The sequence below is a fragment of the Lactuca virosa genome, chromosome 2 (assembly GCF_052849685.1).
Source record: "Lactuca virosa cultivar CGN04683 chromosome 2, Lactuca_virosa_CGN04683_v6, whole genome shotgun sequence".
Classification (NCBI taxonomy): Eukaryota; Viridiplantae; Streptophyta; class Magnoliopsida; order Asterales; family Asteraceae; genus Lactuca; species Lactuca virosa.
The window spans coordinates 236,743,670-236,764,629 of NC_136427.1; the positions used below are offsets into that span (position 1 = coordinate 236,743,670).

General features: G+C 39.9%; 1 protein-coding gene across 1 annotated transcript; it reads right to left on the bottom strand.

The window, feature by feature from the left end:
• Nucleotides 1–733: 733 nt before the first annotated feature.
• BARD1 (breast cancer associated RING 1) lies at nt 734–4,186 on the bottom strand. The gene is made up of 12 exons (XM_079079758.1): nt 3,887–4,186; nt 3,720–3,773; nt 3,555–3,625; nt 3,183–3,278; nt 2,595–3,103; nt 2,400–2,500; nt 2,114–2,300; nt 1,944–2,026; nt 1,739–1,829; nt 1,491–1,656; nt 1,286–1,404; nt 734–1,213 (listed from the first exon to the last, which is right to left on the bottom strand). The coding sequence occupies exons 1-12, from the start codon at nt 3,964–3,966 to the stop codon at nt 860–862; spliced, it is 1,911 nt and encodes a 636-aa protein (XP_078935884.1). The 5' UTR covers nt 3,967–4,186; the 3' UTR covers nt 734–859.
• Nucleotides 4,187–20,960: the final 16,774 nt, after the last annotated feature.

The window sequence follows — 20,960 nt, forward strand, 5'->3', positions numbered from 1 at the left end:
ACAACACGGCGTGTTGGGTCAACACGGTCTATTGACCTTGACTTTTGACCTTGTCCTTGACCAAGTTTGACTTATAGGGGGATGTTGAGGCATTGGATGTTGAGGCATTGAGTTGTAAACACTTTTATTAGTAAATAGGTTGTTTTAAAAGGTTTAAATTTATTGAGATTTTTGGGATGTTACATAAAACATAAGCATAAACAATGAAAAACAATAAAGACATAATAGAGATACATATCAATGACAACATCGGCGTTGTTCAGGCCTCCTCGGCCGTCAACTAAAAAGCTTAGTTCCTCACCACAAGAGCCTCTACTTTGACCTCTTGGCCATCAATAATCATCAACGTAGCTGAAACATGGGTCTTTGCCACTCCACCTCATAGTATCTACCTTCTTATAGCCCATCTTAATTTTCCAATTTTTTAATAGAACATCTTAAATGTCTTTCTAAACCCTACTTAAAACAATGAATCAAACACCAATGCTCTTAGAATAAGCTGTGAAATATTTATAGTTTGAAATATGGAGTCCATTCAAATATAATGCACAAAACATTCAATGGCAAACTAGCTAAACATAATCAGCCGTTCAGCCAAATAGCAAAACAAGTTGCTAGAAAGATAATAGCATAATCCTTTGTTTTTTCATTTTATTCATTTATTGTTTCATTTTATCCGACAAACCAAAGGGTTAAAAACCTCAAACATAATTAAAAACACCAAAAAAAAAAATCAAAACCCAATTGGCTTTTTTTATAATTTTAACACTAGTCTATGCTACACAATAAATAGTGACCAAAAAACATAGGCCACAAAACATGTATGCAAATGACTTTTAAACACCTCAAAAAAACTAAACTAGACCTTTGTAAAAGGCAATAAACAGCATCCAGCAATTGACTCCAAAATCCAAGTATGCCCAACAATCTGAGAACAAGATTCTTGAGCAATGTCTTGAGCTACAGCTATTCTTTGAAACTTAACTGAATCCTCATCATCAAACTCAGAGTGATCTGAAAGGTCAGCATTGTAAACAACCAAACATTCCCACTTCACATCTTCATCTCCACCATTACTACCTGACAATAACTGATCCTTTGCCTCAACAACTGTGCCACCAGCAGTTGCCACCAAGTTTAAAAGATCACTCTTGAAAGCTTTTACAAAAACCCCAACAAAGTAAAACTTCAAGTTGTTGAAAAGCTTTGGACCCTGCAACAAGATATCATATTCAGCTCCTTACACCATGAATGTAAAAGGGTAAAACCGTAAAAATGGTCTTACATTATTTTTTACTCTTAGCCTTCCAGCTTTGGGCCCACCAGAACATCCATGGGTGTCTAGATGGACTTCATATGGTTCTTCATTCACAAGACATCCAGCTTCCACACATGCTTTTACCCCTGAAAACATAACAAGATACCAATAAAACCACAAGAGCAAGAACATCAGCCACCAGGGGTAAAATGGTCAAGATTGGAAACCTTACATTCTACTGTAACAATCCATTTCCCATTCAAAATGGCCATAAGGACTTTCAATGTTCTTGTGCATGCACCATTTGAATCTATGGCAGCAATGACATGAGTCACATTAGGTCTCCAGTATCTCAACACTATTGAATCATTACTTCTTGCAAATTCAATCAAAGATGACTGCATTTTCAAAGTTGTAGATTAGTAAATACAAAAAAAAAAATATATCTTTGGCAAAAATAAAACAGCTTTTTATACCAACCTTTTCTTCTGGAGAAAGAGCTGAACCACAAAATACCAAATTCTGTTTAGCTTTCACTTGTGTCCCGCAAGGATTCATATGTGTAGATATTCTGCAATCAGAATTAAATAAAAAAAAAAGTAGATAAAAAGGAGTAAGAATGCTGAATACTACATATCCATGTGAGTAGTTACAACATAGTAACAATAATATATAAAACTAATACCCTTTTTCAGTGTTTTTCTTCATTTTCTTCTCATGTGGAAATTTGATATGTGTATGATTTGGACAAAGCATCAAAAAGGCAACCTAAAAAAGGCATAAAATTAAAAAACTTATGATAGAATTATAACACCATATTCAAATTCAACCAAATGTGTATAAATGGTATCTTACCTGATCCCATCTGCATTCAAAATTGTAATATGCACATGGCACATGGTAGGTTCTTTTACATGACTTCATATAGCAGCCTAGAACAGCTCCTTTTTTACCACAGCTGTCACATTTCAGCTTGCTAGCCCTTGCCACTTCTGATTCTAAATTATGAATAATTTCATTCTTAAAGTAAATCCTAGGAGCCCTGAAAATGTAAAGATCAAATGTAAGTACATAATCTTCCCACTGAAAATATTTAGTTGAAGATTGTAGAGATTCTAGTACTCAAAAGTCAATAGCATACCATTGAATACAATTTTCATGAACATTTGTAACCTTAGAGAAGTTAGCCACATTACCCACTACTTCCTTCCCTCGGGCATAAGACACCAATGGTCCACTCCCCTACACAAAATATAAAAAATAACATAAGTTTTACCTTTCAAGTTTTTGATTTTATCTCTTTTAGAAACGTGAATAGTTTTTCTTGAGAGCTCACATCTGTTTCTTCGGAAGAATTACAAAAGGCACAAGGACTTCTTTTCGAATCCAAAACAACAGATGTGTCATTTAGCCCATCACTTGTTTTCTTTTGTCTTTTGACTTCGATAGTTTGACTTTTAGCTCCTGAGGTGGATCTAGTGTTTGACTCAAGATTTGTCCCATAAGAATCATTTTCAACTGGTCTTTTTGGTGAATGTCTTTCAGTCTCCATTTGCTTCTCAGTCGCCACCTGTCCGGTTGAATCAGAAACACTTGGTTTATCATCAACAGTGATGTTGAACTTTTGTTTCTGTCCACTTTCTGGGGTAACACATTTTTTAAAAACCCTAGTGGCCAATTCTTCAGCAGGAGTATTTAATAAAGTGGGTTTAACAGTTTGTGAAGTTGTAGATTGCCCATTGCTGGAATTCCCAGATTGTACTATCTCAACATTCTCATTTCTTGAATCACTATTAACATCGATCTTAACAGAAGCAGGGGACTGTGCTGATACCCGAGTAACATCTGCAGGAAAGAAAAAAAATCAGGTAAATCCAATTCAATATTGAACGAAAATAAATAAATTACTAGGGTTTTTTCTTACCAGATTGCACAGGACGAAAAAGATTTGCATTGAAGGTACGATCAATATCCCTATAGATGTTTACAATGTTCTCCATGAAAGACGCAGGCTTCACCTCTGCACGATGATGGACAAGGTAAGATTTGCTGACTTTTTGTGATTTGCTTTTTAAAGATCAAAGAAAGTAGCACATTCAGCATTCGGTTCAGTAATAATGAAGCATTTTGAGAGATGTCCCTTTAGAATCTCCATCCAGCTTCAAATTCGATTTGTGTATAAACAACAAGGTTTTTTCTAAGAAAAATGCAGTCCATGTTTTGGAATTAAAACGGAAAAAAGAAGAAAACAGAAATAGGCACGTGACAAACCAAGTTTTCCTTTTTCCCTACATACCTCGATCGATATACTGATGTTTACAAGATGGACACTCGAACCCAGTCTCCACTGTTTTCGGCATACACAGACTGTTTTCAAAACGACAATGAGCCAAAAAAATTAGTAGTCTTGTCCTTTGAGTTAGGAGAAACAAGTGCTAAAATAAAAAGAATGTAAACTTACTTGCAGAAAATGTGATTGCAAGGTAATAACACCGGTCGATTAAACAACTGAAGGCTGCAAAAACAACAGTCACAGACATTGCAATAACAAAAATCAGCATCAAAAATCAGCATTCGGTAGCTTAAAGAGGCATCGGTCTAACTAAGGTATACGGAAATAAAACGGACCAAAGGGGGCATTTGAGCTCGAGGCCGAGTTTTTGGAGATGAAGCACCCATGGATTGAGCAACCTCTGAGCTTCTTCCATCTTGCTATAGCTCCTACTGTAAATTTCTGCAGGTAATGATAGTGATGTGATTTGAAGAGGAGATAGAAAATTAGGGCAGTTTAAATATATTGGGGTTTAGGGTGTGGTATCAGCTGTTTTTTGGGGGTGAAAAATAGCGGGATAGTTGCCGCCGAGGGGTTGAAACGAGGCGCCTATTTTCAAGTTTTTGTTCCACGATCTTTTCAGATACCAAAATCCCGCCAGGTACTCCCAAGTCCCAAGTCCAACTTTGACAAAATAACTTGATAATTTGGTTTTTATGGTACCTCAAAAAAAAAAAAAATAAATAAATAAAAAATAAATTTAGTACTTATTTTTAAAAATTAAATCGGATCGTCCATGTGTTTCCATTTCCTTGCACGGTTAGTTCCTATCGCCGTTAGTCGTTAGTGGTTTCCATTTAAGTGCCCCAAAAACATGTTTAGTCCCTCGTTTCTTTTAAATTTATCATTTTAGTCCATCGTTTCTTTTTAAAAAATTATATTGTCATTTTTTGCACTTATTTATAACTTATCAGTTAAATTAGATTAATTATAAATTTTAAAAATTTATATCATTTTCATCTCTCTCTCTCTCTCTCTCTCATTTTCTCTTTATTCAGTGTCCTCTTTCTCAATTCAGGCACCTATCTCATATCATCGTCGACAACCATCTCCTTTCACCGTAGGCACCTTCACCAACCACCACCTTTCAACACCAAATTTGATACTATAACCAAAATCTAAAACTCAAACCCAAATTTGATACTAGAACCATAATCTAGAACCTATAATCAACACTAGATCCTAATCTAAAACCTTTAATCAACACTGATTTTCGAGATGAAGTCCCAAAACCTAAAATCAGTCATGAAATCCCTACATCGATGCAAAATCCAGAGGGACTGGGATGTAGAATCGAAACCCTAGATTTGTGTCCTATATTCTTTCTTAGCTTTTGCAACCACCTTTTATCACCACCGGAGAAGTGAAAAGAGTTGTCGAAATTTAGATCTGCGGATGGAGTATAGATCTGAAATCCAGATGTAAAAGGGTTGTTGATGGCATGCCCTAAATCACATATTGAAACATAGAAGACAAGAGAGGACGACAACGAAGGGAGTTGTTGGCGTACCGTAAATCAGATTAATTATAAATTTTAAAAACTTATATATATATATACATTCCCTATCCCCTTTCTCAATTTGAGAAACCAACTCGTATCATTGCCGACAACCAACTCCCTTCGTTGTCGTCCTTTCTTGTCTTCTCTATTTAAATATGTAATTTAGGGCATGCCATCAACAACCCTTTTACATCTAGATTTCAGATCTATACTCCATTCGCGGATATAAATTTCGATAACTCTTCTCTCTTCTCTTCTCTGGTGATGACAAGCGGTGGTTGCAAGAGCTGATAAAGAAGATAGGACACAAATCTAGGGTATCGATTCTACATCTCAGTCCTTCTGGATTTTGCATCGATGTAGGGATTTCATGATTGATTATATGATTTGGGACTTCATCTTGAAAATCAGTACCGATTAAAGGTTTTAGATTAGGATTTGGTGTTAATTATAGGTTATAGATTCTAGTTCTAGTATAAGATTTGGGTTTGAGTTTTGAATTTTGGTTATAGTATCAAATTTGGTGTTGACGAGTGGTGGTTGGTGAAGGTGCCGATGGTGAAAGGAGATGGTTGTCGACGATGATAGGAGATAGTTGCCCGAATTGAGAAAGAGGATACGGAATAGAGAAAAAATGAGAGAGAGAGAGAGAGAGAAAAAAAAAAAAATGATATAAGTTTAATATTTATAATTAATCTAATTTAATTGATAAATTATAAATAAGTGAAAAAAATAAAATAAAAATTGACAATATAGTCTTTTAAAATAAAACGAGGGACTAAAATGATAAATTTAAAAGAAACGAGGGACTAAACGAGTTTTTGGGGCACTTAAACGGGAACCACTAACGGCTAACGACGATAGGGACTAACCGTGCAAGGAAATTGAAACATAGGAACGGTCTGAGTTAATTTTTAAAAATAGAGACTAAACACGTTTTTTGGTACCTAACAGTTAGACGATTTGTGTAATTTACTCTTCTTTTTTTCTAAATTCGATCCAAACAAATTACTCCTTAACCTGAAACAGTGACACTTTATTGGTTTGTGACTTTGTGTCTTTAAATTTGAAAATATTATTTTGCCTTTTTTTTACATGTTTACAATTATTTGAATATTTTAATTATTTTTATAAATTCATTAAAAAAAACTTATCGTATCGTATTACTTTGAAACCTTAAGAATCCTTCTCTCAACTTTTTATTACATTCATTTAAGATTTTTTAAGGTATATATTGTGATTATTAAGGTTTTCTACATAAATGTTTCAATATTTTAAAAAATTTAACGATTTAGTCCCATAATTTTTTAACAAAAAAATCGCAGGAAACTAATAAATAAATTGGTAAGTTTCTCCTAATGACCCTTTGTAACGCCCGTCATTTAAGGTAATATTTATTTAAAAATAATTGCAATTTATTTGTTTGGATCATGAAATAAGTAATGGATTATTGAGTGGGCTTAAGCAAGTGGGCCGATAGGATTGGGCTACCCAAAGACGTACGTTGGGCGTAAGCTTGGCGTACGCGGGGCGTAGAGCTTCATTGGATGCGGGGGGCGGAGGCGCGTACACGCAACGTACGCAAGCAGACTCCAAACCCTAATTTTTAGGGTTTAAGTCATGCAAATACCACATTATGACTCAAACCCTAGCCTCCTTACCAGCGTCTCAACCTCAGAAACCCTAGATAACATCTCTTTTCTCATTCGTGTGTGTGTTTGGCCTTGTGAAGTTTATTTTGGAGTTTAGAAGCTTGAAATAAGAAAGGAGAAGCTGGTGAAGGGGAACTTTAGTATCTTGAGCTCATAGATTCGGGATAACATCATCATTTGGGACTCTTTGAAGGTATAAAGTTAACAACTTTCCTCAATTATGCTTGGATCCGGTGTAGTGATGTTTTGGACCTTTTTAGTCCCAATAGTGGATCTTTATGACTCAAATTCGTTTCTAGGCCTAGGGGTTGCCACCCTTAGTGATGTATGAGTCTCATAAGCAGTAAAGTTTCGATCTTTAAGGTCCTTTTGTGACCATGCATGAGTTTTGGTCATTTCCATATAAGTTAGTTGTTATATTCCAAGTTTGGGCTCATTTTGTGGGTTGCAAGCCACCAAGTAATCGACTTTATGAGTTAAGACATGGTACTGGACTCAGATTTGTAATTTGGACGTAAGGTCTTGAAGGATTAAGCACTTTTGAGGAATATGGCTTAACAGGGTAGTACGTTGGGCGTACAAGCCAGTACGCGCAACGTACAAGTCATACAACCTGTACACTTAGCATACCGAGGAGTACGTCCTGCGTACTCGCTGAGTTGGACTTCACGACTTTTGGGCCTCGGTTTGGGCCAAACTTTTGACTCTTTAGCTTTTGGGCCTTAGTGGACCATGATGAATCAGTTATTGGGTCAAAATTCATTTTCACAATAAAAAAAAGTTCGATATTGTAGTTTTTGACTTGTGAAAATAACAATAAAATGGATTTTGACAAATTTTAAGATGAATGCCACAAGATGTCAAATCCCCCAAACCGGAACGGCGGAAACGTTCGGGGGTGGTTGACGTCATGCGTAGTATCACAACAGTTGTATCATAGCAAGCATAGTAAACACAACCAAACAGTGAATACATATATGAAATAGGTTTACATTGTCTTAATACATAGTTTTGTTCATATCAAAAATAAAATAGAAGGCCGAGACTCTAACGCTCCGACTTCTCCACAATGCTCGGAAGGTACCTGTCTACTAATTCCCTGAGAATACAAGCAGTTTTGAAATAATATCAGCATAAAGCTGGTGAGTTCATAATCATTTAGTTTTGGTGGAAAATGTTCTTTGATTCTTTTGAAAAGTGTTCCTCAAGAAAATCCTATATTTTCTTATGAAAAGCGTGTTTGAAAACTCGTTCCTTCCATGACTTCCCCGTTCGTACTAAATACGCACAATCCAAGGAGTCAAGGAACGAATACGAATATCTATTAGTAGAAAATAAACCATCAGTTTTAGAAATGCCGGTGTTATCCTGGGAAAATCCCATATTTTCCCTAAAAACAAGTTATCCGTCCTAGAGGTAGAGATGCAAGTTTAGAAATCCCGGATTACTATCAATATATATGAAAATAGTTTTATTACTCAAAATAAAACAGATGAAGAGCAGGGTCCGTAAACCAAAGTTAGTTTATACTTATTTGCGAATCGTATAACCATACTTGATATAACCTAGAGACCTTTATAACGTTCTTCAGGCGTTTAAGCTAAATGACATTTGTCCACCACAGACATGCCTGCCTAACTGTAGCTAGCAGTTCTGGTGTGGGATTCTCAGTCTCGAATAGATCTATTCACAAATCTCACGCTCTCCCTTCAGTAGACTCTGGTTATACTGAGATAGGATTTAGCCCTGTACACCTAAGGGTACAGTATTGAAGTAGAGCCTCACAATTCTGTATAATCTAATTTCCGATCTAGAAACAGTAAAAACAATAATTATCCTTGAATAATTGTACTTTATACTCCTGAGAAAATATATAACATAAACTAAATCTGCCATAGTTTATATATATTCATCCATGAAATCTGATTTGGTAAAAACTACCTAGAGGGTTATCCCAAACTATACCCATTATAGTTTATTAGAATTGTTATGGAAAATGCTTTGTAAAAACCTTTCTGAAAGCTATGAAGTTAGAATTCCAAAATAAAAGTTTCCCTTATGCTCAACATATTACAAAAAGGGATAAAATATCTGAATATGTTATTAAACGTGGAAATCGTTGGACTGTATTAATAAGTTAAAACTTAATAAAATACTTTGAGTTTGGCTTGTATTCCCCCCTGAAAACATTAAAAACACGGAAAATGTAGGAGTATGAACTCACCTCTTGTGGTGGTTTGAATGAAGGATCGATACGGAATGTTGAATGTTCAAATGAAGCCTTGAACACGTTTGATCCTAATTAACATGCAATGATACATAAAGGAGTCAAATAAGGGTATATCACTACAATATATGACGAGGAACCACTCTAGGGACTTGGTACTACTTGCACTAACTGTTAGAACCTTGTAGGATTGCATGAGATGAGTGTATGGCCACCTTGAGTGTGTGTGCGGCCCAAGGGATGTGCGGCCGTACACTCATGTGAGAAAGTGTCTTTGAGGTGTTTGAAGGTCCATACTTGCATCCATGAAGTGTTCTAGGTCTATACTCAATTGTAGTGCAAGTTAAGGGTCCTAGAAGTGGGTTTGCGACCCTAGGATGAGTGTGTGGTCGCACACGGGAGTGTGCTGGCGCACACAAGGAGTGTGCTACCGCACAAGGGTGTGTGCGGCCATACACAGGTGTGTGCGGTCGTACACCCTACATGATGATGTCCAAAATGCCAATTCTAAGGTGTAGCAAAGCTAGGGTCATGTCCAACTCAAATAGGGAAGTCAAACTCTCACTTTGGAGGGTCTTTTAGGAGTGTGAGGCCACCTTATGTGGGTGTGCGGCCGCACTCCTTCAATGAGATGAAGAACATGACGGGACTCAATGATTCAAGGCTTAGATCAAGTGGTTCTTTAAGCACAACAAGCTAAGGGATGGATTACTCACGTCTTTGAAGCTTTGGAGAGTTTATGGTTGAAGAAGCTTGAGAGAAATGGTGTTGTGTGCTGCCAAGGTGTTAAAGGAATGAAAGGAAAGGGGTCTACCCTTTATATAGGGGTGGGTGTGTGGCCATGAGGGGTGTGTACGGCCGTACACCCATGTGTGCGGCCGCACACTCCTCCAAAAGGGGTGTATGGCCTGATTTCGTTACTATATGACTTGCTGACTCATTCCTAATCTCGACATTGGTTGTACTCAAGCTTAGAACGTTTAAATGAACCCTAAATCAGTGCTAGGAGTTAACAGAAACGAGTTTAACTTAGATTAACTGACTAGATGTACCAGGTAGAAGTTTCGGGTTGTCACATCATCCCCCCGTTAGAGGGAATTTCGTCCCAAAATTCAAGAATACAGATGTAACTCGCGGACTTGGAAATGATGGGGTACTTCTGTTTCCTTGGATTCTCTTGCTCCCAAGTGAATCCAAGTTCCCGCTTGGCATTCCAGCGGACCTTCACTACCAGGATGTGACGTTACTTCGTTCGATTGAATTCCTGTTCCATGATTTTGAATGATTCCCCCATGAAGCGTAGACTCTCGTCTAGCTCGATATCAACCACAAGTGTCTTATCGGACGGACACTTCTTTTAGGTTCAACACATGGAAAACGGGATGGACGTTGCTAAATTCTTGAGGTAACTGGAGTTTATATGCTACGGGACCGATCCTAGCAAGGATCTCGGACTGTCCAGCGTATCTTGGATTCAGCTTTCTATGCTTTACGAAGCGTATCATGCCTTTCCAGGGTGAGACCTTCAAAAAGAACACGTTCACCAATCTGAAACTCCAATGGTTTTTGTCTCTTATCGGCGTAGCCCTTTCGTACGATCCTTTTCAGTCGCCTCTCGGATGATTTCAGGACTCGTGAGAGTACTGTCGTGGGCTTGACTCTTGACTAGTTGCGTGTCGCCCACCTCAGCCCAGCACATAGGGGATCTATACTTACGGCCATAGAGGGATTCGAACGGCGCAACCTTGATGCTGGAAAGGTCGTCGTTGTTGCAATAAAGTTCAACTAAGGGTAGATGAGTGTCCCACGACGTATCTACAATTTTCCGGATTGTTCTCTTACTTTGTCCATTTCTTTGTGGATGATACTCTTTGCTTGAATACTTTCGGGTTTCGAAGAGAGATGAATTTTCGAAGTTCGCATCTAGTTTGTCGTTACGAGCGACGGGAGTTTTGCGATCGAACGATTTAAGACAAAAGGGTTTGGTATAACATAGACTCAGTCGAACTAAGCGGAATGACGTTGTAGAATCGTGCGTTAAGTTATTTTGGAAGGATCGTTTTGTTAGAACATTGATGCCCTAGATGAATGTCTCTGGTGTTTTCTGTGTTTGATTCAAAATTGGTGGGTACTACTAACATGCGAGTCCCGACGTTTTGAAACTATAAACTTTTATGAAATGGTTCTTACTAGATCTCTCCATGATCGTTTGGTGCATACAAGTCATGTATAACTACAACTGAACCTAACGTATTCACTAAGCTGTCATAATTTACTCATTGGGGCTTTAAATCTTATAAGAACGTCGTGATTTAATCTGGACGAGTAAGTAATCACGATTATGAGCAATTATAGGGGTTTTCGAAAACGTACCAAAACATAGCAGGGTTCTTTGATGCTTCCTCATTCCCTGAGGTCAGACTCCTCCTGTTTCCTCATTGTTCTTCTCTGTTGGGCAGTCTATTTTGAAATGTCCCATTTCGCCACATGTACAGCACACTTGAACTATGCTAGCGTCGGTAGTGGAAGTGATGTGTTGAGTTGGGGTCTTTGCGAAGCGAGCTTCCTGGCCATCCTTAGCCCTTGGACAATTTCTTTCGAAATGTCTGGGTTTGCCACAATTGTAGCAAACCTGACCCATCTTTACACCAGGAATCGAGGTGTTTGGCTGTGCCGGTGCCCTGCAGTAACGAGTGGCGTATCCTTGTCTGTTGCAGTTCTTACATCGCGATTCGCAACATTTTCCTACATGGTGGAAGTTGCATTCCTCGCAATTTGGAAGTTTTCCAGCATATCGCCGCACTGGCGTTGGCACTGGTTTGGCGGATGTTGTGGCCGTAGGAGTTATCACAGGTTGTTGTCTCTTGGCAAGTTTCTGAGACAACTTGCGCTCCCTCTTGTTCCAGAATTTTCGTTTGGCGCTCTTAGGTTTGGGAGTTGGAGTGCCATCCTGGATAAGCCCTTGTTGGTTTCCTGGTGTGCTGCTACAGTTCGAGGTGTGGAAACTGTTCCCATTCCCATTTGGGTTGTTATCATTAAGAACAGCTAGGGCGGCTGCTACGGTTGCTGTGACAGTAGCTTGGAATGTGGCTGAGTCCATCTGGAGTACTGGTGTCTTACTGGTGGGTTGGTTACGTTCCTTCGGAGGCATGATCTGCTACATGTCAAGAGAATAAGTTTGTGAGCAACAATGGTTGCCTCTGGATGTATCCTAAATGTTTATCTATGCATTGGGATTTCCCGTTTTTCTATCTGACTTTGATTGATTCGACCCACATCCCCATGATGTGGTCTTAGCAAGAATAGAAAAGATCTGAACACAATAGAATTCACATAAAATAAATTTACGAACTCCTGATTGCTCAGCTCATTGAGTTGGCTGGATAATTTCCCCCATTTTCTCCGACTCTAGATGATATGAAGGGTTATCTATAAGGGTAGCCCCGGGGATCAAGTCGACACAGTATTCAACTTGACGCTCGGGAGGAATTCCTGGAATGTCTTTGGGAAAGACATCAGGAAAGTTGCAGACTTCGAAGATGCTCTCGAGGTCTTTAACTTTTTGCGTCACATTGACACATGAGCCGGGAATGCATAACATCCCTTTCGCAGATACTTCTGGGCTTTGGCGCAAGAAATGATACGAAGGTCCGAGCAAATTTTTATCACTGAAACCAATGAGGATTTCGTCAAAGGGAAGATTGAGACAAATCGCCTTCTCGAAACAAAGAACATCAACACGATTTGGGGCTCAACCATCCCATGCCGATTAGGACATCGAAGTTTTTCATGAAGACTGATATGAAATCGATGGGGAAAAGGAATGATCGTCTAAGTACATCCTATGATACATGTTTTGAAGACAAAACAGTGATAGGACCTTGATAAAGTTGTTTAATTTGCATGCTACCGATCTAAGGTATACTTTTGACAATGATAATCTTTAACTGAAATATAATTGTTGCCATCATAATTGAAACTGATATTACACATATTTCGGAACCCTTGACCTAAAAATAGGTCTAAGTCATTCTAACAGAGAAAGAATCTTGGCAACATGAAGGACAGAGATGTTTACGGAAAAGAGCTACTTAGAACATAAATATGAAAATTATTCGTTAGACCAAAAAGGAAGGATGAGTAGAGTATTCTCCTATCGGTGACGGGTACCCCTCAAGTGAAACCTTAATTCGGCCAGCTGGCGTTCCACACAAAGCAGGCGTCTCTCGTACTTTTACTGGCGAGCTCGGAGGTCTATGACTTCGGCTCGGGTTGTAGCTAACTCTCGCTGCAAAGCTTAATTGTTCCTTGCAGCTCTCGTATGAGCAATCTCGAGGTGACGAATGTGATCCGTGCTGGTGTTCGAATCCGCTTCGAGCTCCACAGTTCGCTAAAGGGTTGCCATACCTAGCTCCACATTGCGAGCCACTCGGCGCATCAGGATTGGAAGGGCCCTGTCTGCGGGGCCTCCTTCGTTCAGATTGTAGAATTTGCAGTTTCCGTCGTATGGGAGGGGTTGGCCTTGCTCGTGGCTCCACCTATTCAAACTCTCGACCCACATAGGCGTTGGACCTTGGAATCCAACTTGAGGGTTAGGGTTTGATATTGGGGTCACTTGAGGTAGGTTTTCGACTTCGGGTTCCGAGTAAGTCTCTTCAGGGAATGGTTCGGCAAAGTCATCGTCCAAAGGAATTTCATGGTTCCCTTCTGGCTCTGGCTCGATCCATCCATCATCTCCTCGGCTGGGAAAGTACGGGTCGCCAGGAAGATGGAATCCAACCATGCTATCTACGCGAGGTGATAGTAAGGGATAGTTAACAGGCATCGAATCTATAATACTTCCAATGTATTATAGTTACATGATTGACTCTTGAAGAATGGATTTTGGGTAAGTTTCCGGTTCGGTTGTTATAGCATCCTAAAATACTCTTATAGTATTTTAACCCTTATGTTTGGTTTTACAACTCTTCTGGTATCTAGGTAAGTTTTAGGCTTGCTGCAACACCACAGTCACTCCCAAGCACATGTTGGTCATGTCTCGAATGAATATAGTTTATCAGACTATATTGATCCTAGACATGATTACATAACTGCCCAGGTTTAACCGCGATGTCCAACATCCAAATACATTTGTTTTGTTCTACTTATGACACATATTTTGGTACTCGGGTATACTTATATACTTTGTTATAAAAATACTTATATTTTTGAAAGTATACTTTTAGTTTAGAGCATTTAGGCCCCTTAGTACTTATAGTTGAATACCATGTAAGGTTCGGTATACTTAGTTCGCTATAAACAAGGGCTCTGATACCAATTTGTCACACCCCCAAACCGTAACGGCGGAAACGTTCGGGGGTGGTTGACGTCATGCGTAGTATCACAACAGTTGTATCATAGCAAGCATAGTAAACACAACCAAACAGTGAATACATATATGAAATAGGTTTACATTGTCTTAATACATAGTTTTGTTCATATCAAAAATAAAATAGAAGGCCGAGACTCTAACGCTCCGACTTCTCCACAATGCTCGGAAGGTACCTGTCTACTAATTCCCTGAGAATACAAGCAGTTTTGAAATAATATCAGCATAAAGCTGGTGAGTTCATAATCATTTAGTTTTGGTGGAAAATGTTCTTTGATTCTTTTGAAAAGTGTTCCTCAAGAAAATACTATATTTTCTTATGAAAAGCGTGTTTGAAAACTCGTTCCTTCCATGACTTCCCCGTTCGTACTAAATACGCACAATCCAAGGAGTCAAGGAACGAATACGAATATCTATTAGTAGAAAATAAACCATCAGTTTTAGAAATGCCGGTGTTATCCAGGGAAAATCCCATATTTTCCCTAAAAACAAGTTATCCGTCCTAGAGGTAGAGATACAAGTTTAGAAATCCCGGATTACTATCAATATATATGAAAATAGTTTTATTACTCAAAATAAAACAGATGAAGAGCAGGGTCCGTAAACCAAAGTTAGTTTATACTTATTTGCGAATCGTATAACCATACTTGATATAACCTAGAGACCTTTATAACGTTCTTCAGGCGTTTAAGCTAAATGACATTTGTCCACCACAGACATGTCTGCCTAACTGTAGCTAGCAGTTCTGGTGTGGGATTCTCAGTCTCGAATAGATCTATTCACAAATCTCACGCTCTCCCTTCAGTAGACTCTGGTTATACTGAGATAGGATTTAGCCCTGTACACCTAAGGGTACAGTATTGAAGTAGAGCCTCACAATTCTGTATAATCTAATTTACGATCTAGAAACAGTAAAAACAATAATTATCCTTGAATAATTGTACTTTATACTCCTGAGAAAAATATATAACATAAACTAAATCTGCCATAGTTTATATATATTCATCCATGAAATCTGATTTGGTAAAAACTACCTAGAGGGTTATCCCAAACTATACCCATTATAGTTTATTAGAATTGTTATGGAAAATGCTTTGTAAAAACCTTTCTGAAAGCTATGAAGTTAGAATTCCAAAATAAAAGTTTCCCTTATGCTCAACATATTACAAAAAGGGATAAAATATCTGAATATGTTATTAAACGTGGAAATCGTTGGACTGTATTAATAAGTTAAAACTTAATAAAATACTTTGAGTTTGGCTTGTATTCCCCCCTGAAAACATTAAAAACACGGAAAATGTAGGAGTATGAACTCACCTCTTGTGGTGGTTTGAATGAAGGATCGATACGGAATGTTGAATGTTCAAATGAAGCCTTGAACACGTTTGATCCTAATTAACATGCAATGATACATAAAGGAGTCAAATAAGGGTATATCACTACAATATATGACGAGGAACCACTCTAGGGACTTGGTACTACTTGCACTAACTGTTAGAACCTTGTAGGATTGCATGAGATGAGTGTATGGCCACCTTGAGTGTGTGTGCGGCCCAAGGGATGTGCGGCCGTACACTCATGTGAGAAAGTGTCTTTGAGGTGTTTGAAGGTCCATACTTGCATCCATGAAGTGTTCTAGGTCTATACTCAATTGTAGTGCAAGTTAAGGGTCCTAGAAGTGGGTTTGCGACCCTAGGATGAGTGTGTGGTCGCACACAAGGAGTGTGCTACCGCACAAGGGTGTGTGCGGCCATACACAGGTGTGTGCGGTCGTACACCCTACATGATGATGTCCAAAATGCCAATTCTAAGGTGTAGCAAAGCTAGGGTCATGTCCAACTCAAATAGGGAAGTCAAACTCTCACTTTGGAGGGTCTTTTAGGAGTGTGAGGCCACCTTATGTGGGTGTGCGGCCGCACTCCTTCAATGAGATGAAGAACATGACGGGACTCAATGATTCAAGGCTTAGATCAAGTGGTTCTTCAAGCACAACAAGCTAAGGGATGGATTACTCACGTCTTTGAAGCTTTGGAGAGTTTGTGGTTGAAGAAGCTTGAGAGAAATGGTGTTGTGTGCTGCCAAGGTGTTAAAGGAATGAAAGGAAAGGGGTCTACCCTTTATATAGGGGTGGGTGTGTGGCCATGAGGGGTGTGTACGGCCGTACACCCATGTGTGCGGCCGCACACTCCTCCAAAAGGGGTGTATGGCCTGATTTCGTTACTATATGACTTGCTGACTCATTCCTAATCTCGACATTGGTTGTACTCAAGCTTAGAACGTTTAAATGAACCCTAAATCAGTGCTAGGAGTTAACAGAAACGAGTTTAACTTAGATTAACTGACTAGATGTACCAGGTAGAAGTTTCGGGTTGTCACATCATCCCCCCGTTAGAGGGAATTTCGTCCCAAAATTCAAGAATACAGATGTAACTCGCGGACTTGGAAATGATGGGGTACTTCTGTTTCCTTGGATTCTCGTGCTCCCAAGTGAATCCAAGTTCCCGCTTGGCATTCCAGCGGACCTTCACTACCAGGATGTGACGTTACTTCGTTCGATTGAATTCCTATTCCATGATTTTGAATGATTCCCCCATGAAGCGTAGACTCTCGTCTAGCTCGATATCATCGAGGGGAACCACAAGTGTCTTATCGGACGGACACTTCTTTTAGGTTCAACACATGGAAAACGGGATGGACGTTGCTAAATTCTTGAGGTAACTGGAGTTTATATGCTACGGGACCGATCCTAACAAGGATCTCGGACTGTCCAGCGTATCTTGGATTCAGCTTTCTATGCTTTACGAAGCGTATCATGCCTTTCCAGGGTGAGACCTTCAAAAAGAACACGTTCACCAATCTGAAACTCCAATGGTTTTTGTCTCTTATCGGCGTAGCCCTTTCGTACGATCCTTTTCAGTCGCCTCTCGGATGATTTCAGGACTCGTGAGAGTACTGTCGTGGGCTTGACTCTTGACTAGTTGCGTGTCGCCCACCTCAGCCCAACACATAGGGGATCTATACTTACGGCCATAGAGGGATTCGAACGGCGCAACCTTGATGCTGGAAAGGTCGTCGTTGTTGCAATAAAGTTCAACTAAGGGTAGATGAGTGTCCCACGACGTATCTACAATTTTCCGGATTGTTCTCTTACTTTGTCCATTTCTTTGTGGATGATACTCTTTGCTTGAATACTTTCGGGTTTCGAAGAGAGATGAATTTTCGAAGTTCGCATCTAGTTTGTCGTTACGAGCGACGGGAGTTTTGCGATCGAACGATTTAAGACAAAAGGGTTTGGTATAACATAGACTCAGTCGAACTAAGCGGAATGACGTTGTAGAATCGTGCGTTAAGTTATTTTGGAAGGATCGTTTTGTTAGAACATTGATGCCCTAGATGAATGTCTCTGGTGTTTTCTGTGTTTGATTCAAAATTGGTGGGTACTACTAACATGCGAGTCCCGACGTTTTGAAACTATAAACTTTTATGAAATGGTTCTTACTAGATCTCTCCATGATCGTTTGGTGCATACAAGTCATGTATAACTACAACTGAACCTAACGTATTCACTAAGCTGTCATAATTTACTCATTGGGGCTTTAAATCTTATAAGAACGTCGTGATTTAATCTGGACGAGTAAGTAATCACGATTATGAGCAATTATAGGGGTTTTCGAAAACGTACCAAAACATAGCAGGGTTCTTTGATGCTTCCTCATTCCCTGAGGTCAGACTCCTCCTGTTTCCTCATTGTTCTTCTCTGTTGGACAGTCTATTTTGAAATGTCCCATTTCGCCACATGTACAGCACACTTGAACTATGCTAGCGTCGGTAGTGGAAGTGATGTGTTGAGTTGGGGTCTTTGCGAAGCGAGCTTCCTGGCCATCCTTAGCCCTTGGACAATTTCTTTCGAAATGTCCGGGTTTGCCACAATTGTAGCAAACCTGACCCATCTTTACACCAGGAATCGAGGTGTTTGGCTGTGCCGGTGCCCTGCAGTAATGAGTGGCGTGTCCTTGCCTGTTGCAGTTCTTACATCGCGATTCGCAGCATTTTCCTACATGGTAGAAGTTGCATTCCTCGCAATTTGGAAGTTTTCCAGCATATCGCCGCACTGGCGTTGGCACTGGTTTGGCGGATGTTGTGGCCGTAGGAGTTATCACAGGTTGTTGTCTCTTGGCAAGTTTCTGAGACAACTTGCGCTCCCTCTTGTTCCAGAATTTTCGTTTGGCGCTCTTAGGTTTGGGAGTTGGAGTGCCATCCTGGATAAGCCCTTGTTGGTTTCCTGGTGTGCTGCTACAGTTCGAGGTGTGGAAACTGTTCCCATTCCCATTTGGGTTGTTATCATTAAGAACAGCAAGGGCGGCTGCTACGGTTGCTGTGACAGTAGCTTGGAATGTGACTTAGTCCATCTGGAGTACTGGTGTCTTACTGGTGGGTTGGTTACGTTCCTTCGGAGGCATGATCTGCTACATGTCAAGAGAATAAGTTTGTGAGCAACAATGGTTGCCTCTGGATGTATCCTAAATGTTTATCTATGCATTGGGATTTCCCGTTTTTCTATCTGACTCTCATTGATTCGACCCACATCCCCATGATGTGGTCTTAGCAAGAATAGAAAAGATCTGAACACAATAGAATTCACATAAAATAAATTTACGAACTCCTGGTTGCTCAGCTCATTGAGTTGGCTGGATAATTTCCCCCATTTTCTCCGACTCTAGATGATATGAAGGGTTATCTATAAGGGTAGCCCCGGGGATCAAGTCGACACAGTATTCAACTTGACGCTCGGGAGGAATTCCTGGAATGTCTTTGGGAAAGACATCAGGAAAGTTGCAGACTTCGAAGATGCTCTCGAGGTCTTTAACTTTTTGCGTCACATTGACACATGAGCCGGGAATGCATAACATCCCTTTCGCAGATACTTCTGGGCTTTGGCGCACGAAATGATACGAAGGTTCGAGCAAATTTTTATCACTGAAACCAATGAGGATTTTGTCAAAGGGAAGATTGAGACAAATCGCCTTCTCGAAACAAAGAACATCAACACGATTTGGGGCTCAACCATCCCATGTCGATTAGGACATCGAAGTTTTTCATGAAGACTGATATGAAATCGATGAGGAAAAGGAATGATCGTCTAAGTACATCCTATGATACATGTTTTGAAGACAAAACAGTGATAGGACCTTGATAAAGTTGTTTAATTTGCATGCTACCGATCTAAGGTATACTTTTGACAATGATAATCTTTAACTGAAATATGATTGTTGCCATCATAATTGAAACTGATATTACACATATTTCGGAACCCTTGACCTAAAAATAGGTCTAAGTCATTCTAACAGAGAAAGAATCTTGGCAACATGAAGGACAGAGATGTTTACGGAAAAGAGCTACTTAGAACATAAATATGAAAATTATTCGTTAGACCAAAAAGGAAGGATGAGTAGAGTATTCTCCTATCGGTGACGGGTACCCCTCAAGTGAAACCTTAATTCGGCCAGCTGGCGTTCCACACAAAGCAGGCGTCTCTCGTACTTTTACTGGCGAGCTCGGAGGTCTATGACTTCGGCTCGGGTTGTAGCTAACTCTCGCTGCAAAGCTTCATTGTTCCTTGCAGCTCTCGTATGAGCAATCTCGAGGTGACGAATGTGATCCGTGCTGGTGTTCGAATCCGCTTCGAGCTCCACAGTTCGCTAAAGGGTTGCCATACCTAGCTCCACATTGCGAGCCACTCGGCGCATCAGGATTGGAAGGGCCCTGTCTGCGGGGCCTCCTTCGTTCAGATTGTAGAATTTGCAGTTTCCGTCGTATGGGAGGGGTTGGCCTTGCTCGTGGCTCCACCTATTCAAACTCTCGACCCACATATGCGTTGGACCTTGGAATCCAACTTGAGGGTTAGGGTTTGATATTGGGGTCACTTGAGGTAGGTTTTCGACTTCGGGTTCCGAGTCAGTCTCTTCAGGGAATGGTTCGGCAAAGTCATCGTCCAAAGGAATTTCATGGTTCCCTTCTGGCTCTGGCTCGATCCATCCATCATCTCCTCGGCTGGGAAAGTACGGGTCGCCAGGAAGATGGAATCCATCCATGCTATCTACGCGAGGTGATAGTAAGGGATAGTTAACAGGCATCGAATCTATAATACTTCCAATGTATTATAGTTACATGATTGACTTTTGAAGAATGGATTTTGGTAACCGGATGGCTTGTTGTGGTAATTTTGGAACTCTCCTGTGGCATTTACATGTTCCACATCTTCTTGAAGAATGGGACACATATCTGTAAGATGTCCCATTGTTGCACATATCCCACAAACCATCACCTTTGGAGTTTGTCCCATGGCTAACTTTTGGACAACTGAGGTTAAATCTTTGATTTGAGACTCGAGATTTGATGATCCCACTTCATTGACTTTGTGTTGTGTCTCTCTCTTAATATCTTGGCGCGGGCCAAAATGTTGAGAATTCGCGGCTATGGTGTTGAAAAGTTGTCTTGTTTGTTGTGGAGTTTTACTAAAGACATCACCACCACTTGAGGCATCAACTAGACTTCTCTCCATCGGTAACAATCCCTCATAGAAGTGTTGAATGAGGAGTTGTTCCAGAATTTGGTGTTGTGG

What these genes read in the sequence shown, in the direction of transcription:
- BARD1 (XM_079079758.1), bottom strand. Translation starts at nt 3,966, where the DNA reads ATGGAAGAAGCTCAGAGGTTGCTCAATCCATGGGTGCTTCATCTCCAA. An exon ending in GAGCTCAAATGCCCCCTTTG is followed by an intron (nt 3,774 to 3,886) that starts GTCCGTTTTATT and finishes TTGTTTTTGCAG; the next exon opens with CCTTCAGTTGTTTAATCGAC. An exon ending in TTTTCGTCCTGTGCAATCTG is followed by an intron (nt 3,104 to 3,182) that starts GTAAGAAAAAAC and finishes TCTTTCCTGCAG; the next exon opens with ATGTTACTCGGGTATCAGCA.